Source organism: Pristiophorus japonicus, chromosome 1 (genome assembly GCF_044704955.1).
Source record: "Pristiophorus japonicus isolate sPriJap1 chromosome 1, sPriJap1.hap1, whole genome shotgun sequence".
Lineage (NCBI taxonomy): Eukaryota > Metazoa > Chordata > Chondrichthyes > Pristiophoridae > Pristiophorus > Pristiophorus japonicus.
The window spans coordinates 170,575,619-170,593,911 of NC_091977.1; the positions used below are offsets into that span (position 1 = coordinate 170,575,619).

An 18,293-nucleotide genomic window follows, 5' to 3' on the forward strand; every position below is an offset into this window, starting at 1 on the left:
CACCGCCTGCTGCACCTGCATGCCAACCTTCAATGACTGATTTACCATGACACCCAGGTCTCGTTGCACCTCCCCTTTTCCTAATCTGCCGCCATTCAGATAATATTCTGCCTTCGTGTTTTTGCCCCCAAAGTGGATAACCTCACATTTATCCACATTATATTGCATCTGCCATGCATTTGCCCACTCACCAAACCTGTCCAAGTCACCCTGCAACCTCTTAGCATCCTCCTCACAGCTGACACCGTCACCCAGCTTAGTGTCATCTGCAAACTTGGAGATATTACTCTCAATTCCTTCATCTAAATCATTGATGTATATTGTAAATAGCTGGGGTCCCAGCACTGAGCCCTGTGGCATTCCACTAGTCACTGCCTGCCATTCTGAAAAGGACCCGTTTATCCCGACTCTCTGCTTCCTGTCTGCCAACCAGTTCTCTATCCTCGTCAATACATTACCCCCAATACCACATGCTTTGATTTTGCACACTAATCTCTTGTGTGGGACCTTGTCAAAAGCCTTTTGAAAGTCCAAATACACCTCATCCACTGGTTCTCCCTTGTCCACTCTACTAGTTACATCCTCAAAAAATTCTAGAAGATTTGTCAAGCATGATTTCCCTTTCATAAATCCATGCTGACTTGGACCGATCCGGTCACTGCTTTCCAAATGCGCTGCTATTTCATCTTTAATAATTGATTCTAACATTTTCCCCACGACTGATGTCAGGCTAACAGGTCTATAATTCCCCGTTTTCTCTCGCCCTCCTTTTTTAAAAAAGTGCTGTTACATTAGCTACCCTCCAGTCCATTGGAACTGATCCAGAGTCGAGAGACTGTTGGAAAATGATCACCGATGCATCCACTATTTCTAGGGCCACTTCCTTAAGTACTCTGGGCACTTCTTTAAGTACTCTGGGATGCAGACTATCAGGCCCTGGGGATTTATCAGCCTTCAATCCCATCAATTTCCCTAACACAATTTCCTGACTAATAAGGATTTCCTTCAGTGCCTCCTTCTCGCTAGACCCTAGGTCCCCAGGTCCCCTAGTATTTCCGGAACATTATTTGTGTTTCCCTTCATGAAGACAGACTAAAGTATTTGTTCAATTGGTCTACCATTTCTTTGTTCCCCATTATAAATTCGCACCCTACGCATAACCCGGACGGAAGCTGACCGTCAATACAACATATCGCACATTGCGACGTGCAGCATCATTGAGAGGACCATTGGCATATTGAAACAGCGTTTTCGATGCTTGGACCATTCCGGAGGTTACTTGCTGTACTCCCCCGAGATTACTGTTGGGTGTCGGTCAGTTTACTGTTGTGTGCTGCATAACTTAGCCATCATGAGGCAGCAGCACCTGGTAGTGGAAGACCCACCTGCGGTGAGAGTGGCTGATGATAATGATGTGGAAGGTGCAGGTTACGAGCAGGAGGAGAAGGACGAGGAAGCCATGCAAGTGCCTGAGGCCGGAGCACGACGGCGGAGGAAGGCGGGCCATTGTGCTCCTTTAACAATTGCTCGAGCCTTGTGAACGCTTTACTGATGCCCGAGGGCTCAGCAACAACTATTCCACATGAATATGTTTATTGTTTGGAACTGTTCCGTAATGTTGTGTTGTGTTAATGGAACATAATTCAGTTTTAATGTAAAATATATTTTATTCAAAAGTTTACAATGTACTTAACTTAAATAAAATTATTCTTGTATCAAACTTTACTTTAACATCACTTATAAACTTGTAAATTTACATAACTTACAAAAAACGTTTAATTTGAGAACAGTTACAACCGTAATAACAACAACAGCAGCAAAGAAAGGCTGCATACATCTCTCATCCCCCTTATTCTAAAACTGGCCGCTGCGATTGGTCTTGAACACTCCACCACCCCTGCCCGCAGGGGGTGGTGCAGTGTTTCTGGGCTTGATACCAAGCTTATTCTTTCTAACAGCTTGGGTACTGCGCACCTCTTAAGGGGGGGGGGGCGTCAGCGTTAGGCGGCAAGTTGGAGGGCCCGACTTTGGGCTCTTCAGAGACGAGTGTGGGGATTGGATTGGGAATGACAGTTGATTCAGTCAATGGACGCAGGGTCTGGGCGTGTTCCCTTATTACAGCAGCTAACTCCGCCATGCTGTCTCTCATTCAGAGAGTTGTTAACCTGTAAAATTCTCTTCCGCAGAGAGTTGTTAATGCCAGTTTGTTAGATATATTCAAGAGGGAGTTGGATATGGCCCTTACAGCTAAAGGGATCAAGGGGTATGGAGAGAAAGCAGGAAAGGGGTACTGAGGTGAAGGTAATATATCCCATTGAAAATATTACTTACACTAACTACTTGACCAAGGTCCTGCCATTTCTTTTTACACTGGCCTCCAGATCTCGTGGTGGTCACCACTGCGCAGTAATCTTATGCAACTTGGTTCCAGCGTTTCTTCATTTCTTTGGGTGGAACCTTTGTGTGACCTCTGCTGGTATCCAGCTCATGCTACCTGTTCTTAATCACAGTAACTAGCACCTCCATTTCTTCCTGTAAGACATTCTTGGTCCTTGCACTGCGTTGCATCTTGTATTACTACAGCTGCGATTTTCCCAGTGCTCTCACACAAACAACTGGCTCTTTAAAAATGGCCGATTGCCAAATCCAAGCTGCACTGAGCATGTGCATCCATTGGAACGATGTCAAAAACGCAATTTCACCCCCCCGCGCATGTGCAGAAGGTGCAGCTTCATTTTTCGGTGCAGACAGCAGACTCCATCCCCCGAGGTGACTGGACACGCTGAGCAGCATCAAATTCAAATTATACATTGGGGAAATTTTGGCAAAATATTTCTGGCCGAGAAAAACAGGCGTAACTCTGGCAATACGCCAGAAAATGGGCTTGGGGAAAATTGAGCCTTATGTCCCCTAGTTTTAGTTTCCCCTATGAGTGCAAATATCCTTTCTGCATCCATCTCGTCGAGCCCTCTCATTATCTTATATGTTTCGATAAGGTCACCTCTCATTCTTCTGAACTCCAATGTGTATAGGCCCAATCTATTCAACCTATCTTCGTAAGTCAACCCCCTCATCACCGGAATCAACATAGAAAATAGGTGCAGGAGTAGGCCATTCGGCCCTTCGAGCCTGCACCGCCATTCAATGAGTTAATGGCTGAACATGCAACTTCAGTACCCCATTCCTGCTTTCTCGCCATACCCCTTGATCCCCCTAGTAGTAAGGACTACATCTAACTCCTTTTTGAATACATTTAGTGAATTGGCCTCAACAACTTTCTGTGGTAGAGAATTCCACAGGTTCACCACTCTCTGGGTGAAGAAGTTTCTCCTCATCTCAGTCCTAAATGGCTTACCCCTTATCCTTAGATTGTGACCACTGGTTCTGGACTTCCCCAACATTGGGAACAGTCTTCCTGCATCTAACCTGTCTAAACTCGTCAGAATTTTAAACATTTCTATGAGGTCCCCTCTCATTCTTCTGAACTCCAGTGAATACAAGCCCAGTTGATCCAGTCTTTCTTGATATGTCAGTCCCGCCATCCCGGGAATCAGTCTGGTGAACCTTCGCTGCACTCCCTCAATAGCAAGAATGTCCTTCCTCAAGTTAGGAGACCAAAACTGTACACAATACTCCAGGTGTGGCCTCACCAAGGCCCTGTACAACTGTAGCAACACCTCCCTGCCCCTGTACTCAAATCCTCTCGCTATGAAGGTCAACATGCCATTTGCTTTCTTAACCGCCTGCTGTACCTGCATGCCAACCTTCAATGACTGATGTACCATGACACCCAGGTCTCGTTGCACCTCCCCATTTCCTAATCTGTCACCATTCAGATAATAGTCTGTCTCTCTGTTTTTACCACCAAAGTGGATAAACATAAATACGCTGCTGTTGTTATTCCCCACCATGCAGTCTCGTGCTCGCTCGGACGCTGGGGGGAAAAAAGAGTGGCTGGATTTTCTGGGCCCTCGCCGCTCCGTTTTTCGCTCTGGAGCGCCGGTGGTTGGTGTTCCGGGCGCGCGGCCAGCCTCCAGCGCCCCGCAGCGATCCTCGGGTCCAGTTTAGCGGCGGCCTGGAGCAGCACCGCCCGGAAGAGATGCGCCACGGTAATGTCCTTGGTTGCGAGTTCGAGCTCCTGCCCGACCCATTCACGTCCGGCAGTGAACGCCTGGGAAATCAGGGCGGCCCGACCATCCCGACAGCGGTGAGCCATCGACTCCTAAGCTAAGTGCGAATGTATTTTTTTTTGCCATTGACGTGGGCAATGTTTTGGGAATGTTTTTGCAGTGGGGGGGGGGGGGGGGGGGTGGTTTTCACGTCGTCGGGAGCGCTCCCGGCCCAGCTCTTTAGCATCGGGAGACTCCCATCCTAATGCCTCCCTTAGCACTGCGCCCCCCCCACCCTGCCCGACGCAGACTTTCCCGTCCGCCGCCATTACTGCCCCCAAACGCATCGAGACCAAAAATCCAGCCCCCCAGGTTTCTCAACACCAGCGACGCCCACATCCCGTCAACGAACAAACGCAAGGCGATATGCCTTTGCTTTCCCTCACTCATGGTCATGTCCTTCGCCTCGGGCGACACATAGTTGATGACAAAGTTAACAAAGGCGTGAGCAATGTTGAGTTTCACCTCTTCCTTCTCCAGGCACAGAGCGAGGATGGCGAGGCTGACCTGATAGGAGTCCGTGAAGTAGGAGAGGGTCTTTTCCAATGTGTGCATTCACCTAGTGAACCTTCTCTGAACAGCCTTCAATACAAGTATATCCTTCCTTAAATACCGAGACGAAAACTGTATGCAGTACTCTAGGCCTTACCAATACCCTGTACAGTTGTAGCAGGACTTCTCTGCTTTTATACTCTATCCCCCTTGTAATAAAGGCCAACATTCCATTTGGTTTCCTGATTACTTGCTGTTTCATGCACAAGGACCCCCAGGTCCCTCTGTACTGCAACACTTTGCAATTTTTCTCCATTTAAATTGCTTTTCTATTTTTCTGCCAAAGTGGATAACCTCACATTTTCCCACATTATACTCCATTTGCCAAATTTTTGCCCACCCACTTAGCCTGTCTATATCCCTTTGCACATATCTGTGGCATAACTAAGACTGCCTATTTCCACCTCCGTAACATCGCCCCTCTCCGCCCTTGCCTCAGTTCATCCTCTGCTGAAGCCTTCATCCATGCCTTTGTTACCTCTCGACTTAACTATTCCAATGCACTCCTGGTTTGCCTGCCACATTCTACCCTACGTAAACTAGAGGTGACCCAAAACTTAGCTGCCCATGTCGTAACTTGTATTAAGTCTCGCTCACTCATTACCCCTGTGCCCGCTGACCTACATTGGCTTCCAGTTAAGCAATGCCTCGATTTCAAAATTCTCATCCTTATTTTCAAATCCTTCCATGGCCTCGCCCCTCCCCATCTCTCTAATCTCCTCCAGCCCGACAACCTCACTGCCCCCACCCTCCCCCCGAGCTGTCTGCGCCTCCTCTAATTCTGCCCTCTTGAGCACCCCTGATTATAATTCGCTCCACCATTGGTGGCCGTGCCTTCTGTTGCCTAGGCCCCAAGCTCTGGAACTCCCTGCCTAAACCTCTCAGCCTCTCTTTCCTCCTTCAAGACATTCCTTAAAACATACCTCTTTGACCAAGCTTTTGGTCACCTGCACTAATTTCTACTTATGCGGTTCGGTGTCAAAATCTCTCTCATTGTACACTTTGGGACATTTTGCTACGTTAAAGGTGCTATATAAATACACGTTGTTGATTATAGCAGTTCCATATCCAGATCATAAAATAGACAGACTGTCCAATCCATTTAGGATCTAGGTTTTATAGAAATACAACACTACCAAGAAATATAAAACTACTTTATGTTGATGAGAGATGAACTAAATAGAGTGGGAAGAGGTTTGTGGAGCATAAATACCAGCATAGATTGGTTGGGCCAAATGGCCTGTGTCTATGCTGCAAACTCTACGTACTCTAAAAGAGGGCAAACTTCTGAGAGAAAAGCTTACTGGATGGATTTCCGGACATGTTCTGGGTAAGTTTATAGATTTTTTTTGTGCATTTAAGCTCTTTTGTATTTGTTATGTTACAAACTTTATTATTAGCGCAAAGTTATGTGCAGCTGAAAACATTTTCAAAATTGAGTAATTTCACTGTTTCCCCTTCTCTTTGCTAGTTTTTTTTTATTGGTAATGATTCACTATTTTGGTTGGTAGATTATGTACCTGTATGCTAATTCTTTATTAGTATACTTCCTAATTTTGCAGTTGCGATGCTGACTTTTTGAAATTATGGTATTTGCATAATTTGCATATGTAACACATTCAAGTGGAACAGACCTGCTTGATGCAAGATTTGTAATCATGTAGATCAAAATTAACCCTCGTCACTGTGTTTTATACTTTAGAACGGCTAATACAGCAATCTTAGGAATAAACATTTTGCTGTTGAAATCTTCAAACATCACATCGTGAAGGTCTGCTCCAGTATTACAAATAGCTAACCTATTAATTTGTATTGAAAAAGATTGAAATTTTTCAGCATTTCAGTTTTTATGGAATCTGATGGTCCATGGTCCACGACGCCTATCAGATTACACAAAAGTGGCAGATGGACCAGTGTCAAACAAAATAAAAATTAGAAACGGTGATACAAACAATTTTGTGCACTGGTGATAAATGAGCAATCACTGCCCCAGAATCTCTAACAGCCCTGTTTTTGAAGCAATTAAATTGTGGGGTTCATGGTTAAAACCTGAATCCTGATAATGAATTAGCTTGGGGAGGGGGCAGTCGAGAGAAGAATTTAAAAAAAAAACAAGATATGATCAAGACACACAGATAAACATGCAAGTTTAATAAATAGCATTTCTACATTTGATTCTTCAGTGCAGAGCAAATCTTTTCAGTTCGAAACAGAACAGGAACTCTGCAAATTGTTGCAGCCAGTGCCTCTGGTTATGGAGGAAAAGTAAACAAGCTGGGACACCTGTTCCTAATTGCCACCTATTGACCCCTGCTGGAAGTGCATATGGGCATCAGACAAGGACAGGATGAAACTTAGCTGTGATACACCAGAGCTTAACAGCCTGTCGCAACTTAATTTATAGTTGAACAATTAAGTTCTTACCTTTCAGATTTATTTTACAGGATCCAGTTTTGGTTTCCTTAGCTTCAAGAGAAGTATTCTGCTTTGCCATAAATGGAAGATTCTGCTCTCTAGAAAAAAGACAATAAAATAGATTGTTACAATTCTTTTATACGTAAAGCATCACAAAGTATAGTAATGATACGCAACAAATATTGAGTTCACCGACACTATTAACTATTAGCAGCCTTGTGTGATGGCATTTACAATTTGAACAATCCATTGCAATCACTTTGAACTGAATATAAATTTGAATTATAATATAGCAGGCTTCTTGGACTGATGCTGGCTGAAGCATAATATGATAACAATCTAATTATATTGGGAAGAAGTTGTACACTGCATCAATTGATGCAATAAATATACAAATTTAAAAACAATGCTAGCAGGGAGCTGCAATTCTATGGGCCCAAGTTTCCACATGATTTGCGCCTGATTTTTAGGAGCAACTGGTGGAGAACGGACTATCTTAGAAATCGCAATTCTCCACTTTTTTTTTTCTGCAGTTCTAGTCAGTTAGAACAGTTTCACTTTGGAACAGAATTTTTTCTTCAAAAGGGGGCGTGTCCGGCCACTGACGCCTGATTTCAAAGTTTCCACAGTGAAAACGTACTCCAAACTAACTTAGAATGGAGCAAGTGAAGATTATTGTTGAACTGAAAAAACCTTGTCTACACATTAAAAAATCAGGCACACGTTACAAATTAGGTGTCCAGAACGAGGTGCGGGGGGGGGGGGGGGGGGGGGAGTCATTAAATTCTATAATAAATCCTTATTTATACTTATACAAATATTATACAAATAAATCCAACCTGAATAAAAATTTATAAGCAAAGAAAAGATTAAATAAACCATCTTCCGACCTGTGTGAAAGTGCTTCAGCCAGGGAGAATGCTGCAGGAAGCCTCACAAGTTGAGGCAGCCGTTCGTTCCCGCGGGGGGGGGGGGGGGGGGAGGCGGGGGGAGCTGTTCCCGACGGCGGGCAAGCGGGGGAAGGGAGGGAGCGCGGGCCCGACCGACCGAACGCAGCGGGGGGGGGGGAGGAAGCCGTTCCAGACGGCGGGCGGGGGGAGAAAGAGACAGTGAGAAGGCTGCAGGAACCCTCATAAGTTCAGCAGCCATTTCCCGACGGCGGGGGGGGGGGGGGAGGCCGTCGGGAAACGGCTGCCTCAACTTTCTGAGGCTTCCTGCAGCCTTCTCATTGCTGCAAGAAGCCTCAGTGCTGATGGCAATGTGCTTTTATTAAAAAATGTTCAAAAATTAAACAGCTACAAAGAACTACAAAAATGGCCAAGTGCCAATGTTTCCTTCACACTGCGCGTGCGCAAACGCTCCAATGCACACGCGCAGGGTTGCCGGCAGGAGAAAAACTAATTTAAATGGTACCCGCCCCCTCCCACTTACAAAATCGGCGCGAGTAGTAGGCTCCGCCCCCCGGGCGCCGCGCCAAGCAGACATGGAGCTGCAGGGCGCTCCAGAATCACGTGTTTTTTTTCCGGCGTGAAAAATGGGCGCCCAGCTCGGAAGGGCGCCTGTTTTTTATCGTGTGGAAACTTGGGGCCTATTTGTGGAATACAGCTTTGTGGAACATGGATGGGTTGGGAAAGAAAAAGACAGGCCTCCTGGGTGCATATAGTCACATTCATGCACGGAGTACTACTTACCAACTTCTAGGACAAGTAATCCTTTGTAAACCAAAGGAATTGATGCCACTATATTTCACAAAGCATGGTAAGCAATATGTACAGGTTGGAAGTAAACATGGAGCATTTAGTAGCAATGGGAGTGGGTTAGGATATGGCATAACTGGAGAAGATGGGACTATTGCTTTGAGATCACTAATTTGATTCTTTGGGTTTGGTAGGACTGGGTGGAGACAAGCAGAGAATTATTTCCCTATGGAGAAGTCCTGTCTCAACTTTATCAGGCACATTCCAGGCTTGAAGCTGGTTTTCAACAATGCATGCAGTGTTTGCTGACTGGAGTTGAAATTTTCATTTGAAAACACAGTATGAAGCACAAAAAGCATTCAAAATCATCCAGAATGGATCAGCATGGGCTGAACTGGAATCAAGATCAGATGGAGCTGGGAAAGATTGGGCAGCCAGGCTGTATGGCAGCAGCAGACAAATCAATGACTGGCCATTTTTTTTAAACAAAGGCTGTCCATGGCATTGCTCAGGGCTGCATCAAGTGCATAAATAGCAGCCTCAGCCAAATGGGAGCACCAGGCATCTGACAGAAAGAAGTGACCTGTTGTCATTTTGCAGATATCAAGTTCCAGCCCATCAGATCCAAATGTAACAGAAATCAGCCTGGGATACAGAGCTACAGAGCATGTTGCCAAAGTGTTACACAGGATGTGCATCACAAGAAAGGAAATATGTGGTTTTTCTTGTATTACAGGTACTAGCAGACCTCTCATGGCATTGCCCTTGATTCGTCAGAGGCTCTGTTACAAACTTTTGGTGGCTTATTTGCTTAGACAAACTTCTACTTTGAAGACTTGGAATATTTAATGGAAGTATTTTGACCACTGGTGCAATAATTAGCACTTGAAATGCTTCAAGACCTAGATTGGATTTTCTGAGCTTGCCGAGAGTCCACATTGGCAGTGCTCTGTTTTTGCTCCTGACTGCTCTTCATTCAGTTGCCCAATTCAAACTGAAATTGTAAATAATTCTCCTGTAATGTTTTATTCAAATGATAAATATAAAATATGGATTTTAAATCTAGTTTAGAATAGGTTATTAAATATGATTTTTTTTAAAAAGCCAGTTAAGCTGGAATTACCCATTAACCTCAACTAATACCGGTTGAACAAACTACTTTCCACAATACTTTTGAAATTTAATACAGCAAAGTCCATGCATTACCAGATAGCAGAGAAAATCAAGTCCATAAAATAAAAATTCATACATATACACTTTTACATGACAAGTTAGTTTCTGCATTTAATACTAAACCATTCAAAAGAAAAAAAAATTGGCTTTCTGCCACTGACTAAGATTAGCTGGCAACAAAATACAGGTCACCAAAAGGCTATGAACCATTTCAGTCCAACAGCTTTCCCAGAAGTCACTTTAAAGCAGTGATGTTGTAAGAATTACTCACGCTAGAATGGCCAACGCTTCCACATGCTTCTGCCTGTCACCAGTTAAAGTAAGTGACGGCCTCAAAGGTTCAGGCCAAGGCCACTGTCCCATCTTCTTTCCCTTGGGGTCCTTCACCATCACTTTCCTACAACTTCCTAGCCTCCCCAGGGCTATTAAATATGATGAGATCTATCAGGACAGGAAAATTCATTCAATGAGTTTTATAGTCCACTTGCCTCAGTGGGACTTGAATGGCATCTGCCCTAAAAGTCAGTCACTACTGATCTAATATAAGGTCATACTCAGAGGTATTTTTTTTTCCTTGTTTGCCACTTCTGTCTGCATGGATAACTATGAGCATTTCAACTGCACACCTGCTGCCTCAGCACCATAATCCATGTTTTAATTTCATTAACTTCTCTTAGAATATCACAAGATACAAAAACATTAACTGGTTAAAATGCAATAGTAACTAATCTGAGAAATACAACACAAAAATCACAGGGGGGGAATTTTTACTTGCAGGAATGAGTGGTCAGTTAAAAGCACTGAAATTGGCAGCCCGTCGGGAAGCCAGCTCCAACCCGCCAACTTCCAGATTTAACTGCAACGCATTAGGCTGCATGTGAGCAGCCCCCTCGGGTGAGGAGGGTTGTTAATTCCAATATGTTAATAGCTCATTAGAAACAATATTAACATGGGTTTTAGTATTTAACTGTGGGTGCACAGGTTTCCTGGAACTCACCAGTGAAAGCGAGGTGAGAACACAGTGGCAATTGAGGGGGCTGAAGAAATGACAAGCAAAAATTCCACAAATATTGAAATCTCACAGCTACTTTCTTGCCTAATTGTGTGAAAGCTTTTGCTCACAACAGTACTTGTTCTGAGAAATGACTTTCACTACTTTGGAGGTGACTTTCACTACTTTGAAGGTTTGTGCGTATAATCTCCACTTTGCAGCTGTGATCTATCAGATCAGCATGGATGTCGCACTTGTTGTTTTAGCTTGGATCTCAGATGAGGACCAAGATGACCAACAGCAGCATAAAGAGCACAAGCAGTAGCCTTCTCCTCACAGACCTGCCACTCCACAGGGAAGAGGGGATGAGCAGAGTGGTACAGCTCACAGGAGGCAATATCCGCAACACCGGGTGTACAGGTAGAGGATTAGCTGCCTGGATATATCGGAATGTCTCAGGAGGCCAAGGGTCTCACGTCAGGTGGTGGAAGACATTTTCAGCTTGCTGGAAGAAGACCTGCTGCCGTGTAGACCTAATGGCCACGCTTTACCAGTGGCTATTAAAGTCACCAATGCGCACAACTTCTTTGCCTCTGGCTCCTTCGAGGGATCCTATGGCAGTCAGAATGAGCGAGCGCTCGGGTTTTCAGCTCTGGCTGGCTTCCCACAGGTGCAGGGTGTCATTAACTGCATGCTCGTGGCAATTAAGGCACCCCCCAGATAACCCAGGAGTGTTCGTCAATCGCAAGGACTTCCACTCCATCAATGTACAGCTGGTGTGCAACCACAAAAAGATGATTATGCAGGTGCGCACAAGATTCCCAGGCAGCTGCCATAATGCTTTTGTCCTGCGCCAGTCCATCCTCGCGGACCTCTTTGCACTTCGAAGCAGACGTACTGGTTGGCTACTTGTAGACAATGAGTACCCACTTAAAACTGGCTGATGACACTGGTGTGGAACACAACCAACGAAGCCCAAGAGTGCTACAAATGAAAGCCATATGACAACCAGAAGTGTCACTGAGCAAGCTAGCGACGTGCTGAAGATGCGCTTCAGGTGCCTCGACAGATCTGGAGACGCCCTTACACACCAGCCAGGGTATTCAGAATGGTTGTGGTGTGCTGCGTTCTGCATAACATTGTACGGCAGCGAGGTATGGACCTTTAGGAGGAGCAAGATGCAGAGCATAGAGCCTCTTCGAAGGAGGAGTAAGAACGTGATGCGGCCAATGCACCAGCAGCTGCGCACAATGCTGCCCGGGATGCCCTCATAATGGTGAGGTTCAGTTAGGTTCCACCAGTGCACCCATCTGGTAGCCCCATACTCAACCCACTTGCACACTATGCATGCCAACTGATCAGCAGCAAAAATGCTCTCCAGCACATTGCTAGCAGGGAAGTGTGGGTGGGCCAGGAGAGGGATGATAGTGAACAGGGACATGAAAGTGGGGACTCTGCTCAAAGCACTTCCACGTCTCACCTGTTGCCTCCCCCACCTCCCCCACCGCCCCCCTCCCCCCAACACAAAGTAGTCCTGCAATCAACCAAGCATCCCTTTCACAGTCACCCATTGCTCAGTGTTCAGTCTTGTCTTGCCATTCATCACAAGTGAAAAGATCTCTTTCCAGACAGCAACCAAGAATGGGCAAGATGGGAAAGTAGTGTAAACAAAAATGTTTTGTGGCTCAAAAATGACACAGAAACTTAACAATCTAACAATACCTTGAAAAGACACCCATGTGAAACTACAAATCTTTACTTTTCCGCTTCCTATTACGTTTGTGTGATGCAACATCTGTGGCTTCAACAGATGTTGAGGCAGGCTGCTCAGATCCCTGATCTGACTGCCAAGATGTTCTAACCGACGTTCTCTGGATTTTGGAGCCCATGAAGGCCCCACCAAAGACTGCTCCACTTGCACCTGTGTAGGGGCAGACTAGGTCAACATGATACGAGGCAGCATGTAAAGTACTGACTGGGGGAAGGGGCAACAGGTGAGAAGTGGGTGGTTTGAGCAGAGTCCCCACTTCCATGACCCCATTTACCATCATCCCTCTCATGGCCCACCCACACTTCCCTGCTAGCAGTGTGCTGGAGAGCACTTTTGCTGCTGATAGTGTGCAAGCCATTGGAGAGGGCCTGCATGCACTCGTTTGAATGCTATGTTTGATGCTCCATGCAGGTGGCCACTCTTTCCATTGATGAAGACATCATCGCAAAGGCCTACGACAGCATGCCACATGCTCAAGATGAACTCCTGCAATCTCTTTTCAAGCATGCAGTGCAGCTAGAAAACCTGCCAGTACATTGCCGCTGCTCCAAAAGTATCCTTTTTGTCGACAGCACCCCGAGATTCAGCATCTGCATTGTTTGCATCAAGATGAGGGAGAATAGACACATGAGGATATGAGGAAGTGCATAGACAGAGAAGGATGGGTGCCCCTGTAAGGAAAGTTACTGTGAGGAGTGATGTGCTGGAGTAGGCTTGAAAAGGCACACAAGTGAGGACTATGGGAGCGAAAGTCCGTATTACCCGAATATCTTGCTCTCTGCACAGTCTGAGAGATTAGCACATGCTGGGTTAAAAGTTCAAATGGTAGGATGTGTAAGAGTCTTTCAGCCATATCTGAATGTGTCAACTGGATAATTCTGTTTATGTTTTATTGATATAGTAATGCAATTAGAAGAGTTGGGTGCTTGGTTGTTTAGTTTAAGTTGTTATTCTGTGGCATTTGTATGTACTTTTGATGTTCCATGATTTATTGGTAGTATGCATGGAATATAGTATTCAAAGGCAAAATTTAATGTAAGAAATGTAAGGTAACACTGTTTTAGCAGCATTCACTAGAATCAGAATGTGTGTCTCAAAAGCAGCCTTCACTGGTTTTGTGAAGTGTGTATATCAGGAACTTCATACTGGTTGTGTAATATGAAGTTTCAATAAAGACCTAATCCTGCATGACTACAACTAAGTGTGTGTGTAATCTGATGTTTAAAGCAATGAAATGAAAAAGAAGAAAGCAGTCCAACAAGGGGGTTGGCGGGATACACACATTGGAATGTAGCTGAATGTGCCAGTGTACTCACCTTTCCTGGTCTGATTAGGTAATTAAACCACTTTAGGCATTAAGTCCAGGAGCATGGCACCATACTCACTCCTGCTGCTCACCTCCTGACCAACATCCAGCCATGCCTTCTTGCTATCACTGGCATGCTTCTTCCTCCAGTCAGTAGGGAACAATATCCTCCTGCGGGCCCTTACAGCCCCCAGCATCACAACCTTCTCATCTTAGGCAGTCCCTCGGAGTGGAGGATGACTTGCTTTCACACTAAAAATGAGTTCTCATGACTGACGAGTCCTATGCAGGACCTAGTCTCGGTCACAGGTGGGGTAGACGGTGGTTGAAGGAACGGGTGGGAGGGGTGCTTGGGTTGCCGTGCGCTCCTTCCGCTGTTTACGCTTGCCTTTAGTTTGCTCTTGGCGTAGAGACTCGAGGTGTTCAGCGCCTTCCCGGATGTTATCCTTCCACTTTGTGCAGTTTTGGGCGAGGGATTCCCAGGTGTCGGTGGGGATGTTGCACTTTTTCAAGGAGGCTTGGAGGGTGTCCTTGAAGAGTTTCCTCTGCCCAGCTGGGGCTTGTTTGCCGTGACATAGCTCGGAGTAGGGTGCTTGTTTCAGGAGTCTAGCATCGGGCATGCAGACAATGTGGCCCGCTCGTCGAGCGTGTTCAATGCCTCGATGCTGGCCTGAGAGAACGCTGACGTTAGTGCGCCTATCCTGCCAATGAATTTGTGCAGGCAGCATTGGTGGTACTTCTCCAATGCTTTGAGGTGCCTACTGTACATAGTCCATGTCTCTGAAATGTATAGGAGGGCGGGTATCACTACTGCTCTGTAGACCATGAGCTTGGTGCCGGGTTTGAGGTCCTGGTCTTCAAACACTCTTCCTCAGGCGACCGAAGGCTACACTGGCAAACTGAAGGCGGTGTTGGACTTTGTCATCGACGTCTGCCCTTGTTGACAGTAGGCTCCCAAGGTATGGAAAATGGTCCATGTTGCTCAAGGCCTCGTCTTGGATTTTGATATTCGGGGAGCAGTGCTGTATGGCAAGACAGGTTGGTAGAGGACCTTTGTCTTTCGGACATTTAGTGTAAGGCCCACGCACCCGTATGCTTCGGTGAAGGTGCTGATGATGGCTTGGAGTTTGGCTTCCAAGTGTGCGCAGACGCAGGCGTTGTCTGCGTACTGTAATTCAATGACAGAGGATGGGATGACCTTGGATCTGGCCTGGAAGCGATGGAGGTTGAACAATTTTCCGTTTGTTCTGTAGATTAGCTTCACTCCAGCGGGAAGCTTACTGAGGGGCGAGATGGAGTATTGCAGCAAGGAAGATTGAGAAGAACATTGGTGCAATAACACAACCTTGCTTGACCCCGGTCCGAACGTGAATTGAGTCTGTGGTGGATCCGTTGGTCAGGATCACGGCTTGCATGTCGTTGTGAAGGAGGCGAAGGATGGTGACAAACTTTTGAGGACAGCCGAATTTGAGGAGGATGCTCCATAATCCCTCACGGTTGACAGTGTTGAAGGTCTTTGTGAGGTCAAAGAAGGCCATGTACAGAGGTTGGTGCTGTTCCTTGCATTTCTCTTGGATTTGCCGCGCGGTGAAGATCATGTCTGTTGTGCCCCTTGGTGGGCGGAATCCGCATTGCGATTCTGGGAGGAGTTCTTCAGCCAGAGAGAGAAGGCGATTGAGGAGTATTCATGCGATGATTTTCCCTGTGGCAGACAGCAGGGAAATTCCTGTGTAGTTACTGCAATCGGTCTTGTCGCCTTTCTTGAAGATGGTCACGATTACCGCATCCCTGAGGTCCCCTGACATGCTCCCCTCCTTCCAGATGAGAGAAATGAGATTGTGTATTCACGCCAAAAGTGCTTCTCCGCCATGTTTTGGTGCTTCGGCGGGGATTCCATCTGCTCCAGAGGCCTTATTGTTTTTCAGCTGTCGGATGGCCTTTTCTACCTTGTGCAGGGCTGGGGTTGTGCTGAGATGGTGGCAGATAGCATGCTGTGGGATGGAGTCGAGGACACTCACGTCGAAGACAGAGTCTCAGTTGAGGAGATCTTCGAAGTGCCTCTTCCAGCGAGAACTGACAGCCTCTCTGTCCTTGTTAAGTACCTCTCCGTTCTTGGCCTGCAGTGGGGTAGGGCGTCTTGACTGCGCTGAAGAATCCAAGCATGTCGTGGTTGTGAGCTAGGTTGTTGGATCTCCTGTGCTTTCTCCACCCACCATCTGTTCTTTAGGTTGCGAATTTTTGTTGGACCTTGGCCTTTAGACGTCTGGAGAGCTGCTTTCTTGCTCTCGAGTTGTGTTGCTGTTTCTAGTCCAAGAACGCCTTACGCTTGCAGCTTATTAGCTCCTGGATTTCTTGGTCGTTCTCGTCGAACCAGTCTTGGTATTCCTGGTCGAGTGATCGAGCGTCTCTTCACAGATGCTAATTATGGAGGCCTTGAGGGCAGACCAGGCGCTGTGGATATTCTGCATCTCTGGGTCACTGGGAGTCGCCAGGTTGGCAGTAAGGCGCTGGCTGAAGAGTGCTTTCTTAGCCGGGTTGTGGAGTGCTCCAGTGTTAATTTTCCTGTTGCATTGTTTCTGTTGCCGTCGCATTCAGGCAGGCATCAGTAAAGCGAGGTGCAGACTTGGAACTTTGGGACTCCATTCTAACAGTTCCTTCCTTTGTTCTCCCACCTTCAGAATCCATCAACTGTAATTTTTGCAGTGTCCCTTTAAATACTGGAGTTGAAATCGACTCCTGCGAGTTGTCATCACACCCGCTCAACCCAATTGGTCAGGAAACCCAGAAGCCAGATGCAAATGCAGTGGCTGGGTTAAATAGCCACTGACCGACATGTTGCACTTACTTCCAGGTTTCCTGCACACTACCAGCCCACCCAGCACTTCGTCAAATTAAAATTGCCCCCACTGTTTCCATTTACATTAGGTTAAACAATTCCATACTTGAGTTTAAACAAGGAATTTTGTAGAACATGTAAAGCAATTATTTTATAAGTTATATTTAACTATTAAGACAAGGTGATACCTTTTGCAATCTCAAAGTCCAACAACCAAATTAGTCTCTTTAGCCCAAATGCAACATTCCATTCAGTAAGAAAATTATGAAACATATTAAATAATCCTTCCATCACTGAATGAATAATTCAATACCACAATCACAAAATAACTACACCCACACTTCCCCAAACAAGGATAGTTACACAATAACCAGGCTATATAAGGAAGCCCAAGACTCAATAAAAATTACATTTCAGAATTTCTTCAAATGTTGCCATACAATGGTTTTTGTAACTTGAATAGGGATTGTAAGGGGTAGCAAGTTCATATACACAGCAGCCTAGCAGAAAAAGGCAAGTTCAAATGAATTACCATGTGCAACAGACTTCGGACAAAACTAATACTCACAATTTGGTGGAGTGAGAAAGATGTTTCAGTGATTTCGATGCCATTATTGTAGCATATCTGCTTATAGATAGCGTGTGCAGTGAACATTTTCAGCCAAGGTGATGGTATCAGTTTAAGCAACATCTCTATTTCATCTTGATTGTAATCTGAAAGGAATCACAAGTCTAAGTTTCCATTATGATAGTTATTATGGAACAAACAAATATTCGCATCATAGCCCAAAGCAAGTCAATAAAAAGTAAATACAAATGATTAAATAAAAATCCTAATCTTTAGCTAATTTTACAGCATTATTTTTGAAGCGGTCAGCTCACAATTGTTTTTCTCAACCGCAGCATTTTTGCTGAACCTATGACCAATTTACTTACCTTTCCTAGCCTGATTAGGTCATTAAACCACTTTAGGCATTAAATCCAGAAGCGTGGCACCATACTCAGTCCTGCTGCTCATCTGACTAACCTCCAGCCATACCTTCTTGCTTTTACTGGCATGTTTCTTCCACCTGTCAGTAGGGAACAGTATCTCCCTACGGGCCCATACGGCCCCCAGCATCACATCCAGGCAGGAATTAATTAAATCTGTACAGGAGTTGAGAAGCACAGAGCTTGGAGAATGTAAATGGAGTGGACTTTTAAGGAGCTCTTTCATAGTGCTCAATAAAAATATATTCCAGTGAAAAAGAAGGGCGGTAAGAGAAGGGATAACCAGCCGTGGATAACCAAGGAAATAAAGGAGAGTATCAAATTAAAAACCAATGCGTATAAGGTGGCCAAGGTTAGTGGGAAACTAGAAGATTGGGAAAATTTTAAACGACA

General features: G+C 45.5%; 1 protein-coding gene across 1 annotated transcript in view; it reads right to left on the reverse strand.

Annotated features, from left to right (window-relative positions):
* Positions 1–18,293, reverse strand: part of slf1 (SMC5-SMC6 complex localization factor 1) — a 108,330-nt gene that overhangs the window by 25,675 nt on the left and 64,362 nt on the right. Inside the window, exons 13-15 of the mRNA XM_070875202.1 lie at positions 17,479–17,624; positions 10,278–10,447; positions 7,146–7,234 (exon numbers count right to left, since the gene is read on the reverse strand). Of these exons, the coding sequence (XP_070731303.1) occupies positions 7,146–7,234; positions 10,278–10,447; positions 17,479–17,624 (405 nt within the window). The remainder of the gene's footprint in view (positions 1–7,145; positions 7,235–10,277; positions 10,448–17,478; positions 17,625–18,293) is intronic.